A 23,003-nucleotide genomic window follows, 5' to 3' on the forward strand; every position below is an offset into this window, starting at 1 on the left:
ATGAGCAAAGAAGTCGGGACCACGAGGGGAGCACCCACCCACTGAGACAGTGGAGCTGATCTATTGGGAGCTCACCAAGGCCAGCTGGACTGTGACTGAATAAGCATGGGATAAAACTGGACTCTCTGAGCATGGCGAACAATGAGGGCTGATGAGAACCCAAGGACAATGGCACGGGGTTTTGAACCTACGTAATGTGCTGGCTTTGTGGGAGCCTAGCCAGTTTGGATGTTCACCTTCCTAGAAATGCACGGAGGGGGGAGGACCTAGGACTTACCACAGGGCAGGGAAATCTGACTGCTCTTTGGGCTGGAGAGGGAGGGGGAGAGGAGTGGGGGGAGGGGGAGAAGGGTGGGGGGAGGGGGAGGGAAATGGGAGGCTGGGAGGAGGAGGAAATTTGTTTTTTTTCTCTTTTCTCAATAAAAAAAAAGTTAAAAAAATAAAATTTATTTAAAGATAAAAAAAAAAGAAACTAGACATCATCAAAACAAATAACCCAATTTAAAAATGGGGTACGGAACTAAACAGAGAATTCTCAGCAGAAGAATATCAAATGACCAACAAATGCCCAAAGAAATGTTCAACATCCTTAGCCATCAGGGAAATGCAAATCAAAACAACTCTGAGAATCCATCTTATACCTGTCAGGATGGCTAAGATCAAAAACTCAAGTGACAGCTCACACTGGAGAAAATGTTGAACAAGAACACTACTCCACTGCTGGTAGGAGGGAAAACTGGTACAGACAGGCACTTTGGAAACCAATATGGCTGTGCCTCAGAACATTGGGGCTCAATCTCCTTTAACACTCAGCTATAGCACTCCTGGGAATATACCCATTGACGTTCTACCATTTCCCAAGGACCTGAGTTCAACTATGTTCATAGTGGCTTTATTCATAATAACCAGAACCTGGAAACAATCAAGATGCTACTCAACTGAAGAATGGATAAAGAAAATGTAGTACATTTACACAATGGAGTATTACTCATTTCCATTGACATAAAAATAATGACATTATGAAATTTGCAGGTAAATAGATGGAACTAGAAAAGATCATCCTGAGTGAGGTAATCCAGACCCAGAAGGACAAACGTAGTATGTACTCATTTACAGGTGGTTATTAGCTGTAAAGTAAAGGATCCACAGATCCAGAAAAACTAAGTAACAAGGAAGGTTCCAGGGGTGGGTGGGAGAGGTGGCACTTGGATCTCACTGTGAAGTGGAAATAGAATAGACAACACAGGTGGATGCAGGGAGAGGTCTAGATGCGGGTGGGTGGGGACGAGGACAGGAGAGATCAGATGATGGGAGAATGGAGGGAGCAAGTGCTGGGAAACACAACTGGAATCAGGGGCGTCTCTGGGATGAGCTAGAAACCCAGTGCAATGGAAACTCCTGAGAACTGATGAGCGCAACCCTAGCTAAGACTCCTACCAATGGGAGAAACAGAGCCTGAAGTGGCCATCTCCTGCTACCAGGAAATACTTCCAGTGGAGGGATTGGATTTGCCCTGCCTACAGGATATGGTGGGAAAAAGGTGTCACAGAAATTATGGGAGTGACCAACCAATGAGTAGTCTAGCTTGAGACCCATACTACGAGAGGCAGTCACCGTGGCAGCGCCTGGATGACTGGGACTCAGAGGCTGGACAGTCCAGAGGCCTAAGATAGAACCAAACATAACTAACAAAAAGAAAAAAAAATTAATGAAATGATTCCCAATGATATTCTGCTAGACTCACAAATTGTTGCCTAGCTCAATTGTCATCAGAGAGGCTTCACCCTGCAACTGATGGCAACAGATGCAAATACCCATAGCCAAACATTTGGTGGAGCTCGGGGAATCCTGTGGAAGAGGGAGGGGAAGGATCATGGGAGCCAAAGGGACCAAGGACATCACAAGAAAACACACAAAGTAAACTGGCTTCCTGGGGGCTCATGGAGATTGAACCTCCAACCAGAGAACTTACATGGTACTGACCTGGGCCGTCTGCACATATGTTACAGTTATGTATCTTGGTCTTCTTGTGGGACTCCTAGCAGTGGGAGCAGGCGGGGGTGTCTCTAACTCTGTTACCTGCTTTGGGGACTCTTTCTCCTCATCCTGGGTTGCCTCGTCTAGCCTTTTTAGGAGAGGAGATGTCTTGCTGCCGTTTGCTATGCCATGGCTGGCTGCTACACATGGAAGGACTGCCCCTTCCTGAAGGGGAGGGAGAGGGAGTGGATGGAAGAGCTGGGGGAAGGGACTGGGAGGAGAGGATGGAGGGGGAATGGTGATGGGGCTGGGGGAAATTAATTTAATTGATGAATTAATAAATAATAAATAAATTTGGTCATTTCCCAGGTTCTGTGGACTCTGATAATTGGCTCTACTTTTCTAAGCAAAACTTGTTCAATTTTATCATTCCTGCCATATGTTCAACAAATACCTATTAGTGACAGATTCTAAATGTCAAGCCTTCTAGGGGAGCAACTGCCGGGCAGAACAGCTGCATTTCCAGGCCTCCCCATACTTACACTTCAGTAGGGGAACCAGAGAATCAAGAAGCAATTCTAGGAACGTAGGAGGCGACAGAAGCATGGAATGGGAATCTGAGCACAGACTCCACGCAAGGAGGAGGAAGGTGTTTTACAGTGAAGAATTCGAGGCTGAGAGGATTACCCAGGAAAAGACAAGGCAGACAACAGCAGCTGAGAGAAACAGAGCACAGATAATCTTGGGGAGAAAGGGGGTGAACTTGGAGGAGAAGCTACTGAAGAGAATGACTGGGGCTCCAGCATTGGCGAGGGGTTACTAAAAGGAGGAGCCGTAGACGGGCGTGAGACAGAAGGACCAGGCTGTGGGCAGGAACACGACTAGGCTATTTGGGGCCAGAGAGTCCTAGGAGATGGTAAAGGGTCAGAGAGGGTCGAAGATGATAATGGGCTCAGTTTGAGGCAGGCTAAGTTTAAGATGCCCATGAGACCCTCAAGAGGATGTGCCAAATGAGGTCCTGGGCCCTGCAAAAGTGAGCGCTGGATACAAAGACTCAGAATCTGTTGTACAGAAGTGAGAATTGACCTGGTGAAGGGACAAGCTGCTCTTTGGAGATCAGAACCAAGTTCCACCACTTATTAGCAATGTCATCTTGGAACGTCTGATGTCATTTCTCTGTTCATACATTGAAGCTAATACCTGAGAGGGTCCCATGGTGGTTAGGTAATAAAGTGTGTGAATTGCTGAACCCACACTCTGGAACATATGGCATCTTCATAAATGTTGGTCATTATCAGTGGTGCAGGGGCAGCAACTCTTAAAAGTATCACGGCATAGTGGAGACCCCAAAGACTGATAGCAATAGGCAGGAAAAGCTGGAGGAGGAGGGATTAAGAAGGAGCAGATATCAGGGAGAGAACCTGAGAGGTGTCACAGCAACTGGGACAAGAGAGTATGTCAAGAGGGAGGTGGTTAAGACAACCAACCAGACCATCAAGCCGAGACGGAGAACAGTTTCCTGAGTTAGCCTCCAGGGTCTCTGGTGTCCTTGGCAGCATGCATTTCTGTGGAATGAGGGAAAAGCTAAGGTGCAGGGACATTGGAGTGACAGGAGACCCCCAGTGGGAGCAAGTCCTCTGGGAAACGCAGCAGAGAGTGAGGCTGGAGAGGAGACAAGGGCGGTGTTTGCTGTGCATCAAGCAAATGTTTACATTTTTGCTTATTATTGTGTGTGTATGAGAGAGAGTGTGTCTATGTGTGCAGCGGTTGCAGAACAAGTGTGGAACCCCTTCTCTCCTTCCTCCTTTTTGTGGATTTCAGGAACCAAACTCAGGTCTCCAGACTCGTACACCAAGCAGTTTCACCCACGGAGTATCTCACCAGCCCCCAGAGAATATTTTCAAATATGTAATTTAATTTGTGTGTGGATACATGTGTGCACAATGCATGTGTGTGGGCATATATGCCATGACCTATATCTGGAGGTCAGAGGATACGTTTCTGGGGTTATTTCTCTTTCTTACATAGGTTTCAGGGATGGAACTCCGGTTGCCAGGTTTGTTCAGCAAATACTTTTATCCATTAAACTGACTCACCAGCCCCAAACATATATTGTTAAAGTGAAAAAAAAAAAAGAGTCAAGCATCTCTAACTGCTGCTATGAACTGGTTGGGGAAAGGAGAGGTTCAGGGAAAGGAGGGACAGGGAAGGGGAGGAGATAAGAACCGAAGGGGAAGGCAGGAGCTGACCCTGGCTGGGATGAGGGCGACACTCTCATAAAACAGGAGGAAAAGAGCCTGTGAACAGGTAAACCAGAGATTTGGTGATCTCCAGCAACAAGAAGATACGGCCATTGGCTTTCTCCATGAAGAGACAGAGATAGTGAGCACAGAGTTAAAATCTCAGACTAGAGGAAACTGCTGGCCAGGGAATCCAGCTGATCCCCACACTTCTGAACATCTTTATTGTCAGGTTCGAGCTAAAGCAGCCAGATTTCAAAGAAAGCTGAATCCAACGGTCATAAATTGACCTGGGCTTGGGGTTTAAGTGGGGAAGTCTAATCTAACGTGGTTATGGGAAAAACTCTCCTGCTGTGGGCACTGAGGCTCACAGAAGTTCAAAGAAAGTGAGAAACAGAAAAAAACACCAGCAGATAAAATGTGTGGTCAGAAAGAAGGGTGAGGCTTAGGGTGAGGATCAAGAGCTGGAGTCTTCGGTGAAGCCAGGGGCAGGCTGTAGCCGGGCAAGCCTAGAGATGCGGGAAGATGACCAAAGGTCTAAAGCTGCTTTGAGGGGAAACAAACAGACTGAGGTTTGTTACAAAGTGATGGGGGAACAATGACTTCGGGCATATGGAGCAGAGACTGGATTCTGTAGCCGGGTCTGCAGAGGATGCATTCTGTTGGCCATGGTGGGCGGGCTTGTACGTGAGGAGCTGGACTCGAGGATGGGGGCTGTTTCAGCAATCAAGGAGGGTGACTGAAGGGAGAATTCCAGTGGGCAACTTGTCACCTCTCTGGTTATTTTCCTCCCATAAGAGTGTGAATTCTCCTCCAAGAAGAATGAGAAGATGGAGTTCCCCTTTGGGTCCGTGGAAACTACTACCTTCCGGCGGTTCACTCCGGAGTCGCTGGCAGAGATCGAGAAGCAAATTGAGGCCCACCGTGCGGCCAAGAAGGCCAAAGCTAAGCGTGGAGAGCAGAAGGGCCAGGATGAGAAGCCCAGGCCTCAGCTAGACTTGAAAGCCTGCAACCAGCTGCCCAGGTTCTATGGTGAGCTCCCTGCGGAACTGGTTGGGGAGCCCCTGGAGGACCTAGACCCGTTCTACAGCACACACCGGGTAAGAACTGCCATTGGGAACATCTGTGCTTAGCTTTTGGCAAGCCGGCCTCAGTCCCACACAGCCCAGGAAGTCCTCACCCCCAGAGAAGTGGCTGTTTACTAAAGAATGGGCAGACAAAACCCTTCTCTCTGCACCTTTAAGAACTTGTGATGGGGACAAACTAAACCCAAACCCCCAAAGCAGACGGCTGCTGCAGAACAGGCTTGAAAAGTTGCTTGTTCCCACAGGCGAGTCCTAGCCTAGGGCCTCTAGAGGTGGTGGCTCTCTTTGCAGATGAGAGCGGTGATTTTGAAGTCGAGAGAGGAATGCCCTAAGCCAGGAGTCTCTAAAGTGTAATCTTGGAGCCCCTGGAGTCTTCCAGTCTCTCTCCTGGGTTATGAAGACAAACTGTCTTGAAATAATAGTCAGCTATCATGTCTTTCTTCCTTGGTCTTGTGAGTGGTAACCAAGGGAGTAACATCAACAACAGCCACTGGAAGGTGTGCCTATGTGTTTCTGGCTTTTAAAGTTTCTTAAGAACATGGCATGTTGCTGGACAGTGGTGGAGCATGCCTTTAATTCCAACACTTGCGAGGCAAGCAGATCTCTGTGAGTTCAAGGCCAGGCTGGTCTATAAGAGCTAGTTCCAGGACAACTATGGCTGTTACTCAGGGAAACCCTGTCTTAAAAAAACAAAAACAAACAAACAAAAACACACAAAAAAGAACATGGTATGTGAGCCTGGTGGGGGTGGTGCACACCTTTAACCCCAGCACTCATGAGGCAGAGACAGGCAGATCTCCGTGAGTTTGAGGCCAACCTGGCCTACAAAAGTGAATTCTATGATGACCAGGGTTACACAGAGAGGCTTTGTCTCAAAAAAAAAAAAATGAAAAGAATATGGCATATTCCTACTTTTCTGCCCTGTTGCTGTAATAGAATACTCTGACATGAGCAATTTAGGGGAAAGATTTCCCTAAATTTTCCCTAAAGCTCCTCACCCCAGCTACCCTCCATTATGGTCGCAAAGCCATGGCAGCGGGAGCTCGAGGGAGCTACATTATGCCTGTAGTCTGAAGAGAAGAGCAATGCATGCATGCATGCTAGTACTTAGTTTTCTCTCTCTGCTCTCACACAGCCCAGGATTCTGCCTGCTGATGGTACCACCCACACTGATTGGGTCTTCCTGCCTTGACTAGCACGATAACCCCACCACATACATGCCAACAGGTGACTCTAATCTAGACCACCGCTCACTGAGACTCTGCCGAGGAATTCTAGATTGTGTCATCTTGACAATACTGGCCATTACAGGGTGTATACACACATGCAAACATGATATATATACATGTACATGTGTGTCTGGGGGGGGTCAGTGTTCCCAGACCCCTCCTCTTCCTCTTTTGGCTTCCTGGCACTGTGAGGTGGATGTTTTTCCTCTGTGTGGACTTGCTACGTGATGAACTGTTTCACCCAAAGTGACAAGGTCAAGCAAGCATGAATGAAGAGACACCTCTGAAACTGTGCATGGAAACAAACCTTTCCTCCCTTTAGGTTTATTTCCCATGATTTTTTTGTTACAGCTAGGGAACACTGACCACACACACACACACACACACACACACACACACACACACACTAAACTAGAGTCTTAAATCAAAAAAGCTGAGAGCTAACAGTCTACAGCGATGCCCAATGACCGTTTCCTCTCCCGTGCTGCATCTTAGGCATTCTGTGCAGCCAACACATGGTAAGTCCATGCTTAGCAACGACAAGGAGCTGGAGCAAGCCATTGCAAATGCAGTTTGTAAATAGATAAGGCACTTGGCAATGTCTTTCTCCTTCCTCTCTCTCCCCAAGAACAGAGGAGGGACTGAGAGATGCTTTAGAGCGAGGTTCAGGCAGTGGAAAGTAGGGGTTTCACAGGATCAGGGTCCTCTAGACAGAAGTGAGTTAAATGTTGGGGTTGGGGAGATGGACTCAGTGAAGTGCTTGTTGAACAACCGTAGGGATCTAATTTGATTCCTAGGACACATGTTGGAAGCAGAGGCAGGTGGATCTCTGGGGCTTACTGGCTGACAAACCTCACCTCACAAGGCTCTTGTGAGATTCTGTCTCAAAAATAAAAAGAGTGGAAGGGTCCCGAGGAGTGAGTTTGAGGTTGACCCTTGCCCCCTCAACTCATGCATATGCGTGCGTACACACCACACACACACACACACACACACACACACACACACACACACACACAATGAATTAAATGCAACTGAGCTCAGCCATCTGAGGTCAGAATTCTCTTCCGGGAATGCTGGGTACGTTCAGCCCTTGAATCAGCAGCCTGTCCATGAAGCCTCTCAATGGGCTCTCCCCTGTACTCAGTCAACCGTGGAGTGGGTGAGGATGTGGCTCCACTCTCTTGCCCTCTCTAACTGTCTGCACCTCCACTAGACGGCCAATGGGTCGTGGTTCTTCAAACAGGTCTTGCTCTTGAGCCTGAGAGGAGGCCGCCCAGGATCTGGCTTCTCACCGCAGTCCGCTTTTGCTTTTGTTCTAGACATTCATGGTGTTGAATAAAGGCAGGACCATTTCCAGGTTCAGTGCCACTCGGGCGCTGTTTCTCTTCAGTCCCTTCAACCTGATCAGAAGAACCGCCATCAAGGTGTCCGTCCACTCGTATCCTTTGCACGCGCGTGCGCCTCCGTGCTTTAGACGCAGGCTCTGCCAGTGACGTCTGGCGTCTTTCTTAGAGCTTAGCAGTGGAGCTTTCCGCCAACGAATCCCGAGACCGCGACGTCATCACACTGAGAGCATTGTTTGTGGGTTTTTTAATCTATCTTGTCTGTGTTGGGTGTATGTGTGCACACCTGTGTGCATAGGTGCCTGTAGAAGCCAGGAAAAGGCTTCCGTTCCCTCAAAGCTGGAGTTACAGACGTTTGTGAGCCAACTGATGTGAGTCCGGCCCTCTGATAGAACAGCAAGTGTTCTTAACCACTGAGCCATCTTGCCGGCCCCTGTGTGTGATCTTTGTGTTCTCAATGACTCCCCCCCCCCACACCCCAATAGTCTCCAGACAGAAGAAGTGCTCACACAGACCAGGGTCACTGCCAACTCACCTGGGTACAGCTGTGGAAACACAACTTGAAATGTTTTTTCTTGCGAGGCTCAGCTGATAGTGTTTTCCTAACATGCATGAAGTCCTAAGTTAAATCCCTAGGACCATATAAACCATACATGATGGTGCGTGACTATAATCCCAACATTCAGTATCAACCAGGATACTGGAGGATCCTAATTCCACTTCATTCTCAGCAACAGAATGACTATGATACCAGACTGAAATATATAAAACCACATCCAACCCCAAATGTCCTCTTTTTTAAAAGAAATATTTTTATTTTATGTGCTGTGTTGGTGTTTTGTGTGCATGTATGTGTGAGGATATCAGATCCCTGGAACTAGAGTTATAGACAGTTCAGCTGCCGTGTGGGTGCTGGGGATTGAGCCTGGGTCCTCTGGAAGAGCGGCCCGTGCTTTTAATCGCTGAACAAATGTCTCCAGCCTCACCAAATGTCTTCTTTATGAGGTGAGTTTTACCAATGCCCCAGGCCCAGCCTTACCATCAAACATGGCCTGCTTTTCCTATGTTGTGAGGTAATAAGATGTCAGGCTCTTTGGGACCAGAGGCACAGGCATGAGTTGCTACACTATCCTCGGCCATGCTGGGGAGATTGCTCATTACACAAAAAAGAAATGCCTCCCAGACAACAAAGAGAACATGCCATGACAAGCTGAGCCCTGATCATCTTCCATGGGACCTCACCAATCATGAGGCGCTGCCGGTATCGTGAGTTACTCTTAGTGCCAGCAGGTTAAAGATACAGTTTGTCCAAGGATCCTGCCACAGAGAAACGTAATCAAACATCTTAGTCCCCAGGTCTGCATTACCTTGGCTGCTTTGGGGTGCACCAGATGCCACCTCCAGTTTTGTTTATGTTCTGTGTTTTTATTCAATCCAAGCCAAAGCAGTAAGACAAAGGAGGACTTGAGCTTGGCGTCCAGGCGTCTCTCAAACTGGTATTTCTCAATGACAAATCCAACGTTGGCTTCCAGGACATTCATGTTCAGAAGAGCCTTGGCCTGTTGCGTGGCAGACAGTAGCCCCCTGAAGGGATTCTGTCTTCCTCTATCCCACCCCAGTCACTGTGGAACAGTTTGGGAAGTTGCCGACGGTACCTGAGCTAGGAAGCCTGGTACAGAGCCATTTACATGCTCACTCTGTAACTACCCCACCTGAGGATGCACAGCCCGTTTTCTCTTGCTGTGGTTATCTTTGTGGCTATCCAACAGGAATTCTGCTTTCTGAATTGAATCTTAGATTTTTTAGATTCTTCAGAATACTTCATGATAATAGCAGGCCCCCAGTGGCTAACTACTTCCCAAGTGTCAACACTGTCATGGGCACAGAAGCCTTGATGAAGGATTAGAACCCCATTTTACAGATAATGAAACCAACACACAGAGGCATCTGATAAATGTCCCGAGGTCACAGGTCCAGCCTGCGGCATCTCTGGGGCAGGGTCTTCAGCGTAGAGGCAGACAGAAAGTGAATGGACACAGAGTAAGGTAATAATTCTCTCAGTGGGCCTTTTCTACTTGGGTAAAATGTTTCTTTTTGGAAAACACATCTGAATTCAAATTCTGGGCATTGAAGCAGCAAGACCCAGTTTTGCATCTGAAGGACCTCAGCGTGTTCCTCCTTTGAGACAATGAATGGGAACGTTGGGCTTTCTGTTCATTTCCACTGGCCTTCAGTGCATGAGTGATCAGGTGACTGGTCACTGGAAACATCTTTTGCTTTCACCCATTTTATAGAGTGATTTTTTTTTTAAATTGTTGCAGGTTGGGGTTTGGTAACCTGAATTTTCTCCAGATTTTCTTCTGTTTAAAACTATATCAAGTCATATCATGATCGCTTGCTTATTCACTATATAAATTATATTGTTCTGCGTGAAACAAAGCGAGGGCTTTTACTTTTAAAATAGTAGTATCTGAGATTCAAGATTTTAAACATTCTTCCTTCAGCTAGCTCTGTCAGAGTTGCACTGTTCATCAAAACTGCTTCTTACTTTCTAAAGGAAGATCAAAACAGTGTCACGGAAATCTCAAATAAAGAGAATTAGTCAACGCACAAACCATCCTCCATGGATTACAGCTAAATTACGTTGAGATAAGTAAATAACAGATAATTAGAAACTAAATTTCTCTTAATAGCCAAGTGACAATGCATGGTCTTTCGTCTTGAGATCTGACGAATGACTAATTCCCCGATGGAGTCACACTGGACAGAGGTCTGGTGAGGGGTCTCCCCCTCACAAAGTGAGCACAGATATACTTAATTTTAATCAGTTTGGTGACTACAGCCCCAAGCAAGATTCGATCAAAATTGTAATTCCAATCCCATTTTTGTGAATACCTTCACAGACATGCGATATCACGCAACTTGTAAGGATCTGCAGAACTGAAGATATAATTTAAATTTCCATCCCGAGTTAAGTCTCCCCCATGTGAACATAATTCTTAGTTGTCAATCAGCAGGAAAATGTGGTTTCATTGGTAGAACGTCCCTATTCAGACCAATGTCTTCCTAAGTAAATCTAGAATAACAACGTGAAAGCTGTTTACAGAAAACTAAGATGGGTTTAAATATTTCTGCTTGAGCTGAAATGATGAGGGACAAATTCCATCCTTACCCTGTGGGTAACACTTCTCTCTGGGACGGCGGTTTCTCCTTAGGAAGGGACTTAGGAGCTCCTCCAGTCCTGAGGCACCGTCTGCCCAGGAGAGGTCTGCCTTAGATTCTCTCTAACTCTCCAGTCTAACTAACTCCTCCAGTCCTGAGGCACCGTCTGCCCAGGAGAGGTCTGCCTTAGATTCACTCTAACTCCGTTTATTTATTCCTGCGCACTCTTCTTCCTTTCAAAGCCGCCCTCCCCTTTGAGTATCCCTTATCAAGGCTCCACTCCTCAGAGCCTCTCTCTGGCGTGTATCATCTCATTCTCCTTGGAATATCCCTCCAGAGCCAGCATTTCACTTCCTGGGCCTGCTTTGGCCATCCCAACCCAGAATCCACTACTTCAGTGTGGTTGAGCTCAGCTTAGGAAAACAATCTAACTAAAGTGATTTTCATAAGCAGTAATAACGTCTACCTGGTAACTATGGTTACCGGGCAGCATGACACAGCATGATTCCGAAAGGCTATGAAGACTCATCATGCCTTTTGCTCAGATCCTAGCTGTAAGTGATGAAAGCTGCCCTGGGTTCAATATTCCACGCCCTCGTTATTGCTATCAGAGCTGCTTCTACTATTGATAATAAAGACAGACTTCTCAGATGGGCAGGCACTCAGCCCTCGTGAAAGCCGGTGTTAGCTGAGTCACGAGCTTCACGTCCGGCAGCAAGGTGACCCAAGGGGGCTGAGGGCAGATGGAGACTCCCACTTGTCCTTAACGTGGCCTCACAGCTGGTTCTCCAAATTCATTACCATCACGATTTTGTTCAACTGTGTATGCATGACCCAAAGCGATCTTGCGGAGAAAATCGAGTGAGTAAAGTCGCCACCTCTCTTGTGCTTTCTTGCTGTCCTCGCTTTCTTAGCGGCCTCTGTTTGTTTGTTGTTTGTTTGTTTGTTTGTCTCGCCAGTCTTTACCTTGATAAGTCTGAATTCTGTTGCCTACTTGACTTTGCAATGGTCAGGTTTCTTCGGCGTGCCTTTTTCCTAAGCACATGTGTAGTTTTGAACTTCAGGACAGTGTAGATTAGTAGCTCTCAACCTTGACTCCACAGTGGAACTTTATGGATGCCATTCAAAACTCTGTTGCCAAGAAGGTCTGTTGTCATTAGACTTCAATGCCCTGGGCAGATGAGTCCTCCCGGCTACACACGCGTGCGCACACACATATGCACACACACATGACACACATGAGCTAAGCATGTGAGAATGGGGTGCAGGGAAGGCCTACACTTGAAGAGGCGGGGCAAAAGAAAAAAGGGCTATGAATGGCAGCTCTGGGATCTGTTCACAGAATGATCCATGGCTGAGGTGGGTAGGTATCCCAGCTCAGATGCTTCAAAAGGACTGCAGCATTTCTAGGTTGCCTGTGTCCCTGGTTGATACATGAAACCTCTATTGCTTGAGAACAGAAGAGTTCTCTGAAAACAGATGTGGCACCACAGCTGGGAAGGTGTCCCTGCCCTTGCTCAAGCCTTCAGACGTAACAACTGGGTCTCTGAAAAGCTCTCTCTCTCTTCCCCCCTTACATTCTTGCTATCTTTAAAAGTAGCACATGCCACAATAAAAACGATGCCCCATCTCTGTTAGGAAAGGGAGAGAAATCGTGTAGCCATTTTAACTGACTCTGGAAATGCCATTTGATAAAGTTCAGTTTCTGCTCATGATGTCAAAACTCTGAGAGAAGTCAAAACAGAAAAAAAATGATCACACTCTGATAAAAAAAAAAAGCATTAATTCTTCAAAAAGCAGTATCCTCCAAAAAGGGTTTTCATTTATCAAACGTAATTGCGAGCATGGAAATCTCTCTCTTTGAGATGAAAGAAAGAAAATAAATATCAGAGACTTCTAGTCTCATCAGTTCAGCTTCATTGAGGAGGTTCTGGCCAGTGTAGTAAGGCAAGAATAAGAAAAGAAAAGTACATGAGTAAGAAGCCTGCCAAACATGTCACACTTTACAGAACATGATCCAGAGTACACAAAATATCCAGTGTTGCCTAGAGAATCTATTAAAGACAGAGGCTGGCCCAGCGGCTAAGAACCTTGCCACTCTTGCAGATGATCAGAGTTGGATTCCCAGTCCTCACAAGGGCAGCTCACAACTGCCCAGTCTGTGCTCACATGCACGAGTGTACGCGCCCATGGAGGGCAGCTCTAGGGAACCCAACCCCCTCTTGTGGCCTCCAGGAGAACCTGCATTTATGTGCATTTGAACACACACAGAAGACACACATCTATACACATAAATAATTAGTGAATTAGATCTTAGTCTACTAGAATTAATAAGACTGTGCATCGAGATAGCTGTGTGGATTAATATACATCAACCAATTATGTATGTATGTAACAGCATTCTACAAGCTGGAAATAAAATAATTTTCAAATTATCATTTACACTGGCATTTCAAAATATCAAGCTTCTAGAAATAAAAATACCAGGGCGTTGAGTAAATTACAGAAACAAACCCAGCAAATGGGGAGATAATGCTATGTTGTTAGACTGCAGGTCTCAATATTGAAGAACGTGCACAGATGAGTAATCAATGTAGTGTTATTCCCAATCAGTCTCAACAAGCATTTAGACTCTAAAGTGTACGTGGAAACACAAAGAGTAAATTATAGCCAAGACACTTTGGAGGAAGGAAAACAGGGGAGGAGCAATTGCCCCACTGGGGTCAAATTGGCTTCAAAGCCATTGCTGCGAGGCTAGCCAGACTCAAAGCAGAGCAGTGTGTGCGTGCATGCATGCGTACTATGCATGTGTGTGTGCACATGTGTGTGTGCACATGTGTGTATGCGTGCTGATATTGAATTTGTGATGAAGGTGGCTCCACAGAACAGCAGGGAAGGTCAGTCTGTGGTAAGAGTGTGAAGAGTTAGTTGACCCTAACATAATAAACTTCATAGCTAACTGCACACCGAACCCCAGAGTCAGTTCCCGGTAGATTAGCCCCCAACTTTCCTTGTGAAATACAAAGGTATAAAACCTTTATAAGGGAAACAAAGGCCAGAGGAAAACTTGCATGACCTCAGGGGAGGGAAAGTTTTCTTACAGATGATACAGGAAACACCAAGTAGGGAAAAGGACAGATGCCCTTTGGTAAACTAAGAACTTTTTTCAGGTAACTACTTGAGATTTATTTCATACATGTAGATGCATACATATGTACACCCTAGTGTGGTGCCCACAGGAGCCAGAAGAGGACAAAGGATCCCTTGAAATTGCAGTAACAGATGTTGTGAGCTGCCTGATGTGAGTGCTGGGAACCGAACCCAGGGTCGCTGTAAGAGCATCAAGGGCTTGTCACGGCTGAGCCATCTCTCCAGTCCCTGGAAGTCAGCTCTTAAGAGAACAAAGACACCAGTACCAGCGCAATTCTAAGGAACTCCCACCAGAGTTCTGAACCCTCTCCAAAACTCAAGACTTAAAAATATGGCAGTCCATGCATTTTGAGCAAGATAAAATTTGAACAGGCAAAATTCCAAGTGGTTTATTAACTCATGGAAATTCCTAAAAAAAAATTTATTGAGGAGGGCAAAATTAAAATTATTGAGGTGGGAGATGACTAGGCACTCATCACGTAAGGAAAATGCTTGTACGGCAACCATTCCAAGTATCTATAAAGATATGGAGTACTGGAAGCAGTTATGCTGGTGGTAGGGAGTGTTCAGATTTGGAGAACTTTTGATACCAGTGGCTGCTAATAAAGGGAAGGATGTGCACACTCTGTGCTCTTCTATTGCACTCAGGTGCCCACACTCATCCCAAAACCCAGCTTTGAGGAAGCCTACGGACACAACCTGCAGCAATGCAGAAATAACTCAAACATACGCAACTGTTCGGTGTATTAAATGTTTGCTATATTCTTAATTGGATAATTTATAGCAATGAATGTAGATGAACCATGAGTCCATATGAGAACAGGAATGAGTCCTGTGTTGATGGAGTTTCAGTCCCACCTGATCCTGCAGCCCTTCAGTCCCAAATAACACACAGACTTATATTAATTATAAACTGTTTGGCCTGTTGCTCAGGCTTATTACTAATTAGCTCTTATAACTTAAATTAACCCATAATTCTTATCTGTGTATAACCACGTGACTTGATACCTTTTCTCAGTGAGGCTTTCTCATCTTGCTTCTTCTGCATCTGGATGATTGTCTCTGCCTTTCCTTTTCCCAGAATTCTCCTAGTCTGGTTGCCCCACCTATACTTTCTGCCTGGCTACTGGCCAATCAGTATTTTATTAAACTAACATGAGCAACAAATCTTTACAGTGTACAAGAGCATTATCCCATAGCAGTCTTACGCACAGATTGTTGACCCAAACTAAAGGATTCTATACTATGATTCCATTTACACAAAATGTGAAGGTCAGTAAGGCAATTTTACTTAGGAACTGACTTAGTCGACTTCCTCTTGCTATAACAAAGTGCCAGAGGCTTTAGTAATTTGCAAATCATATTTACCGACTAGTAGTTATGCAGAACAGGGAATCCAAGAGCATGGCGCCAGCACTTGCATGGCCTCTGGTAAGAGCCATCAGCAGCATTACAGTACAGTAAGAAATGATAACCATAGCAGCCTAGTTCGGTCTCCTTGTAAAGCCGCTGCAAAGGCCTCTTCCCATGACCTCGTCTAATCCTAGTTTCCTCCCAAAGACCCACCTTGAAAATATATGAACTAGGAGCTGGTGACGTGTCTTGGGGTTTAAAAGATGCTCGCTGCCCAGCCCGACAAGGGTTAGTCCCTGGGATCCACACCGTGGAAGGTGAGAGCTGACCCCTGTATGCTGTCCTGTGACCTCCACTCAGTTACGACATGCGTGCACCCATGTGTGTATATGGGTGCACACACACAAAAGATAATGAGTAAACAAGTAAGAAAGGGTTTTAAATATATGAGCTGGGCAGTTAAGTCTGCAAAATAGGTCTTGTTTTGTCTTGAGACGGGGTCTCATGAAGCCCAGACTGGCTTTGAATTTGCTATGTACCTCAAGTTAGCTTTGAAGCCCTCATCCTCCTGGCAGCACCCCTCAAACCTTGGGTCAGTGCTGGAATCGCAGGTTTCTGTCACCACACCTGGTCGAAACACACGTTTTTGAAGAGACACATTCAAATCGTAGCATAATAGGCGTTCAAAATAGAAATAATAACTGTGAAAATGCAAAATATGTGGAGAGGAGCTCCGAGACAGGAGAATGTTATCGGGTAGGGACTGCACATAGTCAAGACATTCTATTGGGGGCATAAACAGTCATACAGAATCTGTGCTCTGTCCCCAGATTCATAAGGTATGAGCCCTGACCTCTTGTGTTACCATGTTGAAATGGGAGCCTTCAAGGAGAGCCTCAGTAAGGTCACCAGGGTTAGGGTTAGCGTAGCTATTGAACTTCTATACTCTACAAGGAAGAAAAACCCAATTGCTCTCCATGCCCTGGGAGGATACAGGAGAAGGCAGCCACCTACAGTGCAAGAAGGGGACCTTTTCCAGTCTTTCCCTTACCAGGGCCTCCCTTGTTCAGCCTTCCAGTCATGAGGGGATTAGTTTCTGTCACTGAAGTCATCCAGCCGACAGCATTGCCTTGCAGCTAGCCGGACTAGCGAAGCCTTTGCTTTCCAGGGACTACGTCACTGCCCACGCGGTAATGCTTGTTTGTGATGTGCATGTGAGACATTTTAAAAGCAACACAATTTATAACCTGAAGTCTGAGCACAAACAAACCTGTAATCCCAACACTCAAGAGGCTGAGGCAGGAGGATGGTGATAAGTCCAAGGCAAGTTTGGTCTGCATAGGGAGTTTCAGGCCAGCTTGGGTTAGAGTGGGATCCTGTCTTAAAACAAAATAGTAGCAATCATAATAATAATAATTCAAAAATAAATGAGTACTGCGTAAAATGGCAAACACTGAAAAATATAAACCAGAATATAATGCCTAAGTAACTTATGAGACTCATATTGTATATAGTTGAGATGATATTGCATTAGATTTTCTGCCCTTCAGAATTTGTAAGGCAAGCATTTTCCTTCTCAATGTGAGTCATTCGGGAGTAACCTGGGGACTGTGGTTAAATATGGAAGACAGGCTGCATGTGCTTTACCCTCAAAATGCCAGTGCGGTGACAGCACTGATTTAAGCAGCATAAACATAAGAACAAAGGGAGAAGGTAAGGAAATACAGAGACAATGATGTCACAACAAGCTTGGGAGACCAGAAGTGGGCAAAGGAATGGCAAAGCCCTGAACAGACTGGCTTTCTCGAAGGTGGAGAAAGATGAGATCCTGGCATTTTACCCCTGGAAAGCTCTAGAGTTGACAAGGTATAAACAGTAAAATCCCAGGAGGAGCAAGAAGACGGGACATGGGGGAGAGACCATGTAAGCCTGCTTCTCTAACGGGAGAAACTCCAAAGAGTTCTAGGGGCCTGCAAGATGGCTCAGTGCGGAGGATGCTTGGTGCCAAGTCCCGTGAACTGAGCTTCATCCCAGAACCTGCTCAGTTGAAAGAGAAAACACACTTCTGCAAGTTGGGGAGTGGTAGGGGGAGCAAGTATGGCTAAAATAAACGCTTGCTTTGTTTGTTTTTCAAGATAGGGTTTCTGTGTAGCCCTGGCTGCCGTGGAACTCACTTTGTAGACAAGGCTGGCCTTAGACTCAGAGATTCTCCTGCCTTAGCCTCTTGAGTGCTGAGACTGAAGGCATGTACCATCTCTGCCCTACTGCTTGTCTGTTTGCTGTTTGTTTAGTGATTTTTGCATTTGTTCTAAACAAATTGAGTGGCTCCCAAAGGAGGACAGCTGAGGTGCACCTCTGGCCTTGGTGTACATATATGTACACATGTTGCAACTGCACACATAGGCATACACCCCCCCACACACACAAAGATATAAAAAGTTTAAATAAAAGAATAGGGAAATGCTAGGCTTGGTAACATATGCCTAAAACCCCAGCACTCAGGAAGCAGAGGCAGGGAGCACAGAGTTGAAGGCCAGCCTGGGCTACATAAGACCCTGTCTCAAACAGTACAAAGAACAGGCAAAGATGTAAGGAAGGACAGACAGAAAGCTAGCTGGAATCAGAGAAAGTAGACTTACACCAAAGAGCAGGAGGCCAGACAAGCATGACACTCTGAACGCTAAATACAACAGCAAGACTGAGCTTCGCAATGAATGTCGCAAGAACAGTATTTACAAACTGAAGAATGTGGGCATGCGTATGTAGAGCTATTGGAGGATCTGAAAGTCGCATTCTCTGCCTGTAATTGATGAAGTACAAAAAAATCTGTAAAGATGGAGAGGGGATAGGAATGGAGAAATGCATTCCACACTGTGTCGCTCGGAGATTAAGCCAGAAGACCATAAGCATTAACCTCATGCTAGCCCCACTCCAAAACAAAACAAACAGCAACCACAAAACCCAATCCCATTGGTTCCACAGATAACAATAACAAATAGCGAACTCTCTTGTCATTCTGCCATAAAGTTAGAAAATGGCAGGAAACTGGAAGGAAAGGAGGAAGCCTTTCACTAGGTTGTGCTAAAGCTGTTCTTCAAGAGCTCTTGAACGAAAGGCAGCTACAGGGTAAAACTGCAGAATCTCTGGGGACAAATGAGTTTAATCAGAGCCTAGAGGGGGAAGAACAGTTCTCAGGAGGTCATTTACAGTTGAACAGTGTGGGATCTTAATATCAGTAAAGGTAGGAACGTCTGGCACAGAACTAGAGAAAGAATAAAATAAATGAAAGGCAAGCAGAAAGAAAAAATTAATAACTGGAGAAGAGATAAATCACAAAATGGGGCTAATAGATTCAAATGGTGCTATGAAATCTATTCCCGAGACCTCTGTACTAAAGAATGAAAAAACATTATTGAGAAATTTTAAAGTACTTACATAAATTTAAATATATCTTGTGATAATGGATGAGAAGATTACTATTATTAAACTGTTAGTGCTGCCCAAATTTATCTATAGATTCAATGAAATCTCACTAAAAATCTCAGCAGCAATTGGTTAGTAGAAATTGAATGGATAGATTTTACCAGCATGAAAGAGGTGAAATTGAACTATTTTCTATGATAACCGTAATCATAATAAGAATCCTTATATTTTTGTGTCATGATTTATTCTTTGATGAATAGCCTTGTGCACATATCTTTGTACAACTAATGCAACAAAATTTGAGAGATGAGTTTTTAGAAGTAGAAGTTACTGGGCCAAGGAACATACACCTTTTTATTTTATTTTATTATAAGACTGGATCTCATGCATTCCAGGATAGCCTTGAACCCTCTGTGTAGACGAGGATGGCCTGGAATTTCTGATTGGCCTGACTCAACTCCTGAGTGCTGGGGATTGAATGCATGTTCTTTCTACCCCACCCTGTTTATGCAGCGCAGGGGATTGAGCTCAGTTGGGGCCCTGCATGCCAAGCAATCACTCCACCAACTGAGCTACTCAGTCACTCAGTTTTAGTTTTTAGAATATTGCCAAATCACTTTCCAAAGCTATGTCAGTTTTCATTCCCAGGAATCACTGAGAACATTCTCTATTAGACTCCATACACACTGAACTGTTGACACAACTTCTTTTATAAACACACTTTGCAAAGATACAAAGCTCTCCCTGTTCTAGCCCAAAGCAAGGCTGAGTACCCTCAACCTTGTGGAAACAACAGAGTAGCTCTGATCTTTGGGGTGTGAGCTGGAAGGACCCAGGGAAAGGAATGCATATCCTTGAGATAGACCCAGTTCCTCCAGATCACACTATTTGTTTAGGAAGGAAAGAAATTGTAGCCAGTCAAGACTCAGAAGCCAAGGGACTAGCCTTGTCCTTGACACAATCTGCCCAGTAGACACAAGCCTTTCTCTTTTCTTAGCTTCCCATTGTGCCTCTTTGTAACATCAGCTATGTGCTAGTCTCTGCGGGCTAATGGGAGCTCCCTCCCTCTCTCCCTGCCTGCCTGCCTGTCTGCTTGGGGCAAGACAGACACACAGAGCCCATTTTAAATCTCTTCTTATGTTTACAATAAACTAAAGAGGAAGAATGTGCTAGAAGAGGAATCAGGAGGAGATGAAATCATACCAAGGAAAAGTATTATACCCGTCTTCGCCCTCCTCTCAAACCCCAGGCTCACACAGTCACTGAAGGAGTCCTTTCATAGCCTGGACCTTCACTTGCTATACCCATGTTCTGGAAAACAGTTGGTTGCAGGGAAGACTTTGGAAGAAGTATTTCCTCATTTGCAAGAAAGCATGATTTTCCAGGCACACTCGGGGTTCTTAGTGCAAGTCGGACTGAGATGACAGACTTGCACTAAGATTTTTGTTACAAATGATTATTGTTTTTTTAATTTTTAAATTTTTTAAATTGTTTTTATTGAGCCATATATTTTTCTCTGCTCCCCTTCCTTCTTCTCCACTCCCTTTCTACCATATCCCATGGTTCCCATACTCCCAATTTACTCAGGAGAGCTTGTCTTTTTCTATTTCCCATGTAGATTAGCTCCATGTATGTCTCTCTTAGGGTCCTCATTGTTGTCTAGGTTCTCTGGAATTGTGATCTGTAGGCTGGTTTTTCTTTGCTTTATTTCTAAAAGCCACTTATGAGTGAATAAATATGATAATTGTCTTTCTGGGTCTGGGTTACCTCACTCAACATAATGTTTTCTAGATCCATCCATTTGCCTGCAAATTTCAAGATGTCATTATCTTTTTCTGCTATGTAGTACTCCATTGTGTAAATGTACCACATTTTCCTTATCCATTCTTCAGTTGAGGGACATTTAGGTTGTTTCCAGGTTCTGGCTATGACAAACAATGTTGCTATAAACAAAGATGAGCACATGCCCTTGTGGTACAATTGAGAATCCTTTGGGTATATACCCAAAAGTGGTATTGCTGGGTCTTGAGGTAGGTTGTTTCCTAATTTTCTGAGAAATTGCCATACTCATATCCAAACAGGCTGTACCAGCTTGCACTCCCATCAGCAATGCAGGAGTGTTCCCTTTACCCCACAACCTCTCCAGCATAAGTTGTCATCAGTGCTTTTGATCTTGTCCATTCTTACAGGTATAAGATGGAATCTCAGTTGTTTTGATTTACATTTCTCTGATGGCTAAGGATGTTGAGCATTTCCTTAAGTGTCTTTCAGCCATTTTAGATTCATCTGTTGAGAGTTCTCTGTTTAGGTCTGTACCCCATTTTTTATTGGCTTATTTGTTCTTTTGATGACAAATTTCTTGAATTTTTTGTATATTTTAGAGATCAGTTTTCGGTCCGATGTGGGGTTAGTGAAGATCTTTTCTCATTTTGTAGGCTGCCATTTTATCTTGTTGACCATGCCCTTTGCTTTACAGAAGCTTTTCAGTTTCAGGAGGTCAAATTTATTAATTGTTTCTCTCAGTGTCTGTGATGCTGAGATTATATTTAGGAAGTGGTCTCCTGTGCCATTGTGTTCAAGTGTACTTCCCACTTTCTCTTCTATGAGATTCCATGTAGTTGGCTTTATGTTGAGGTCTTGTATCCATTTGGATTTGAGTTTTGTACATGATGATAGATATGGATTTATTTTCATTCTTCTACATGTTTATATCCAGTTATGCCAGCACTATTTGTTGAATATGCCTTTTTTCCCATTTGATATTTTTTGCTTCTTTGTCAAAAATCAGGTGTTCATAGTTGTGTGGGTTGCTATCTGGGTCTTCTATTTGGTTTCATTGGTCCTCCTATCTTTTTATGCCAATACCAGGCTGTTTCCATTACTGTAGCTCTGTAGTAGAGTTTGAAGTCAGGGATTGTGATGCCTCCAGAAGTTCCTTTATTGTACAGGATAGTTTTGGCTATCCTGTTTTTTTTTTCTTTTCCATATAAAGTTGAGTATTGTTCTTTTAGGTCTGTGAAGAATTTTGCTGGGATTTTGATGGGCATTGCATTGAATCTGTAGATTGCTTTTGGTAAAATTGTCATTTTTACTATGATAATTCTACCTACAAGAGCCTGGGAAAGCTTTTCATTTTCTGGTGTCTTCTTCAATTTCTTTCTTCAAAGATTTAAAGTTCTTGTCATACAGGTCTACCACTTGTTTGGCTAGAGTTACTTTGAGATATTTTATGCTATTTGTGTCTATTGTGAAGGGTAATGTTTCTCTCATTTCTTTCTCAACCCATTTTTTATCTGTGTACAGGAGGGCTACTTATTTTTTTTTTAGTTAATCTTGTATCCTGCTACATTACTGAAGGTGTTTATGAGTTCCTTGGTAGAAATTTTGGGGTCGCTTATGTAACCTATTATATCATCAGCAAATAGTGAGAGTATGACTTCTTCTTTTTTAATTTATATCCCCTTGATCTCCTTTTGTTGTCTTATTGCTCTAGCTAGAACCTCAAGAACTATGTTGAATAGATATGGAGAGAGTGAACAACCTTGTCTTGTTCCTGATTTCAGTGGGATCACTGTGAATTTCTCTCCATTTAGTTTGGTGTTGGCTGTTGGCTTGCTGTATATTGCCTTTATTATGTTTAGGTATGTTTCTTGTATCCCTGCTCTCTTCAAGAAGGGATGTTGTATTTTGCTTAAGGCTTTTTCAGTGTCTAATGAGATGATCATGTGGCTTTTATTTTTCAGCTTGTTTATGTGGTAGATTATATTAACAGATTTTCGTATGCCGAACCATCCCTGTATCTCTGGGATGAAACTGATTTGATCATGGTGGATGATTTTTCTGATGTTTTCTTGGATTCAGTTTGCCAGTATTTTATTGAGTATTTTTGCATCAATATTCATGAGTGAGATTGATCTGTAATTCTCTTTCTTAGTAATGTCTTTGTGTGGTTGGGTATTAGGGTAATTGTGGCCTCATAAAAAGAGTTTGACAGTGTTCCTTCTGCTTCTATTGTGTAGAATAATTTGAGGAGTATTG

General features: G+C 44.4%; 1 protein-coding gene across 2 annotated transcripts in view; it reads left to right on the top strand.

The window, feature by feature from the left end:
• Positions 1-5,047: 5,047 nt before the first annotated feature.
• The window catches only part of Scn10a (sodium voltage-gated channel alpha subunit 10), a 95,263-nt gene continuing 77,307 nt past the window's right edge, over positions 5,048-23,003 (top strand). For both annotated transcript variants that reach the window (XM_041676945.1, XM_041676946.1), the window contains exons 1-3: positions 5,048-5,317; positions 7,854-7,972; positions 11,820-11,900. In XM_041676945.1, coding sequence (XP_041532879.1) covers positions 5,048-5,317; positions 7,854-7,972; positions 11,820-11,900 — 470 coding nt within the window. The remainder of the gene's footprint in view (positions 5,318-7,853; positions 7,973-11,819; positions 11,901-23,003) is intronic.

This window comes from Microtus oregoni, unplaced genomic scaffold, assembly GCF_018167655.1.
Source record: "Microtus oregoni isolate MIOR12 unplaced genomic scaffold, Mior012 000028F_ref0000031, whole genome shotgun sequence".
Classification (NCBI taxonomy): domain Eukaryota; kingdom Metazoa; phylum Chordata; class Mammalia; order Rodentia; family Cricetidae; genus Microtus; species Microtus oregoni.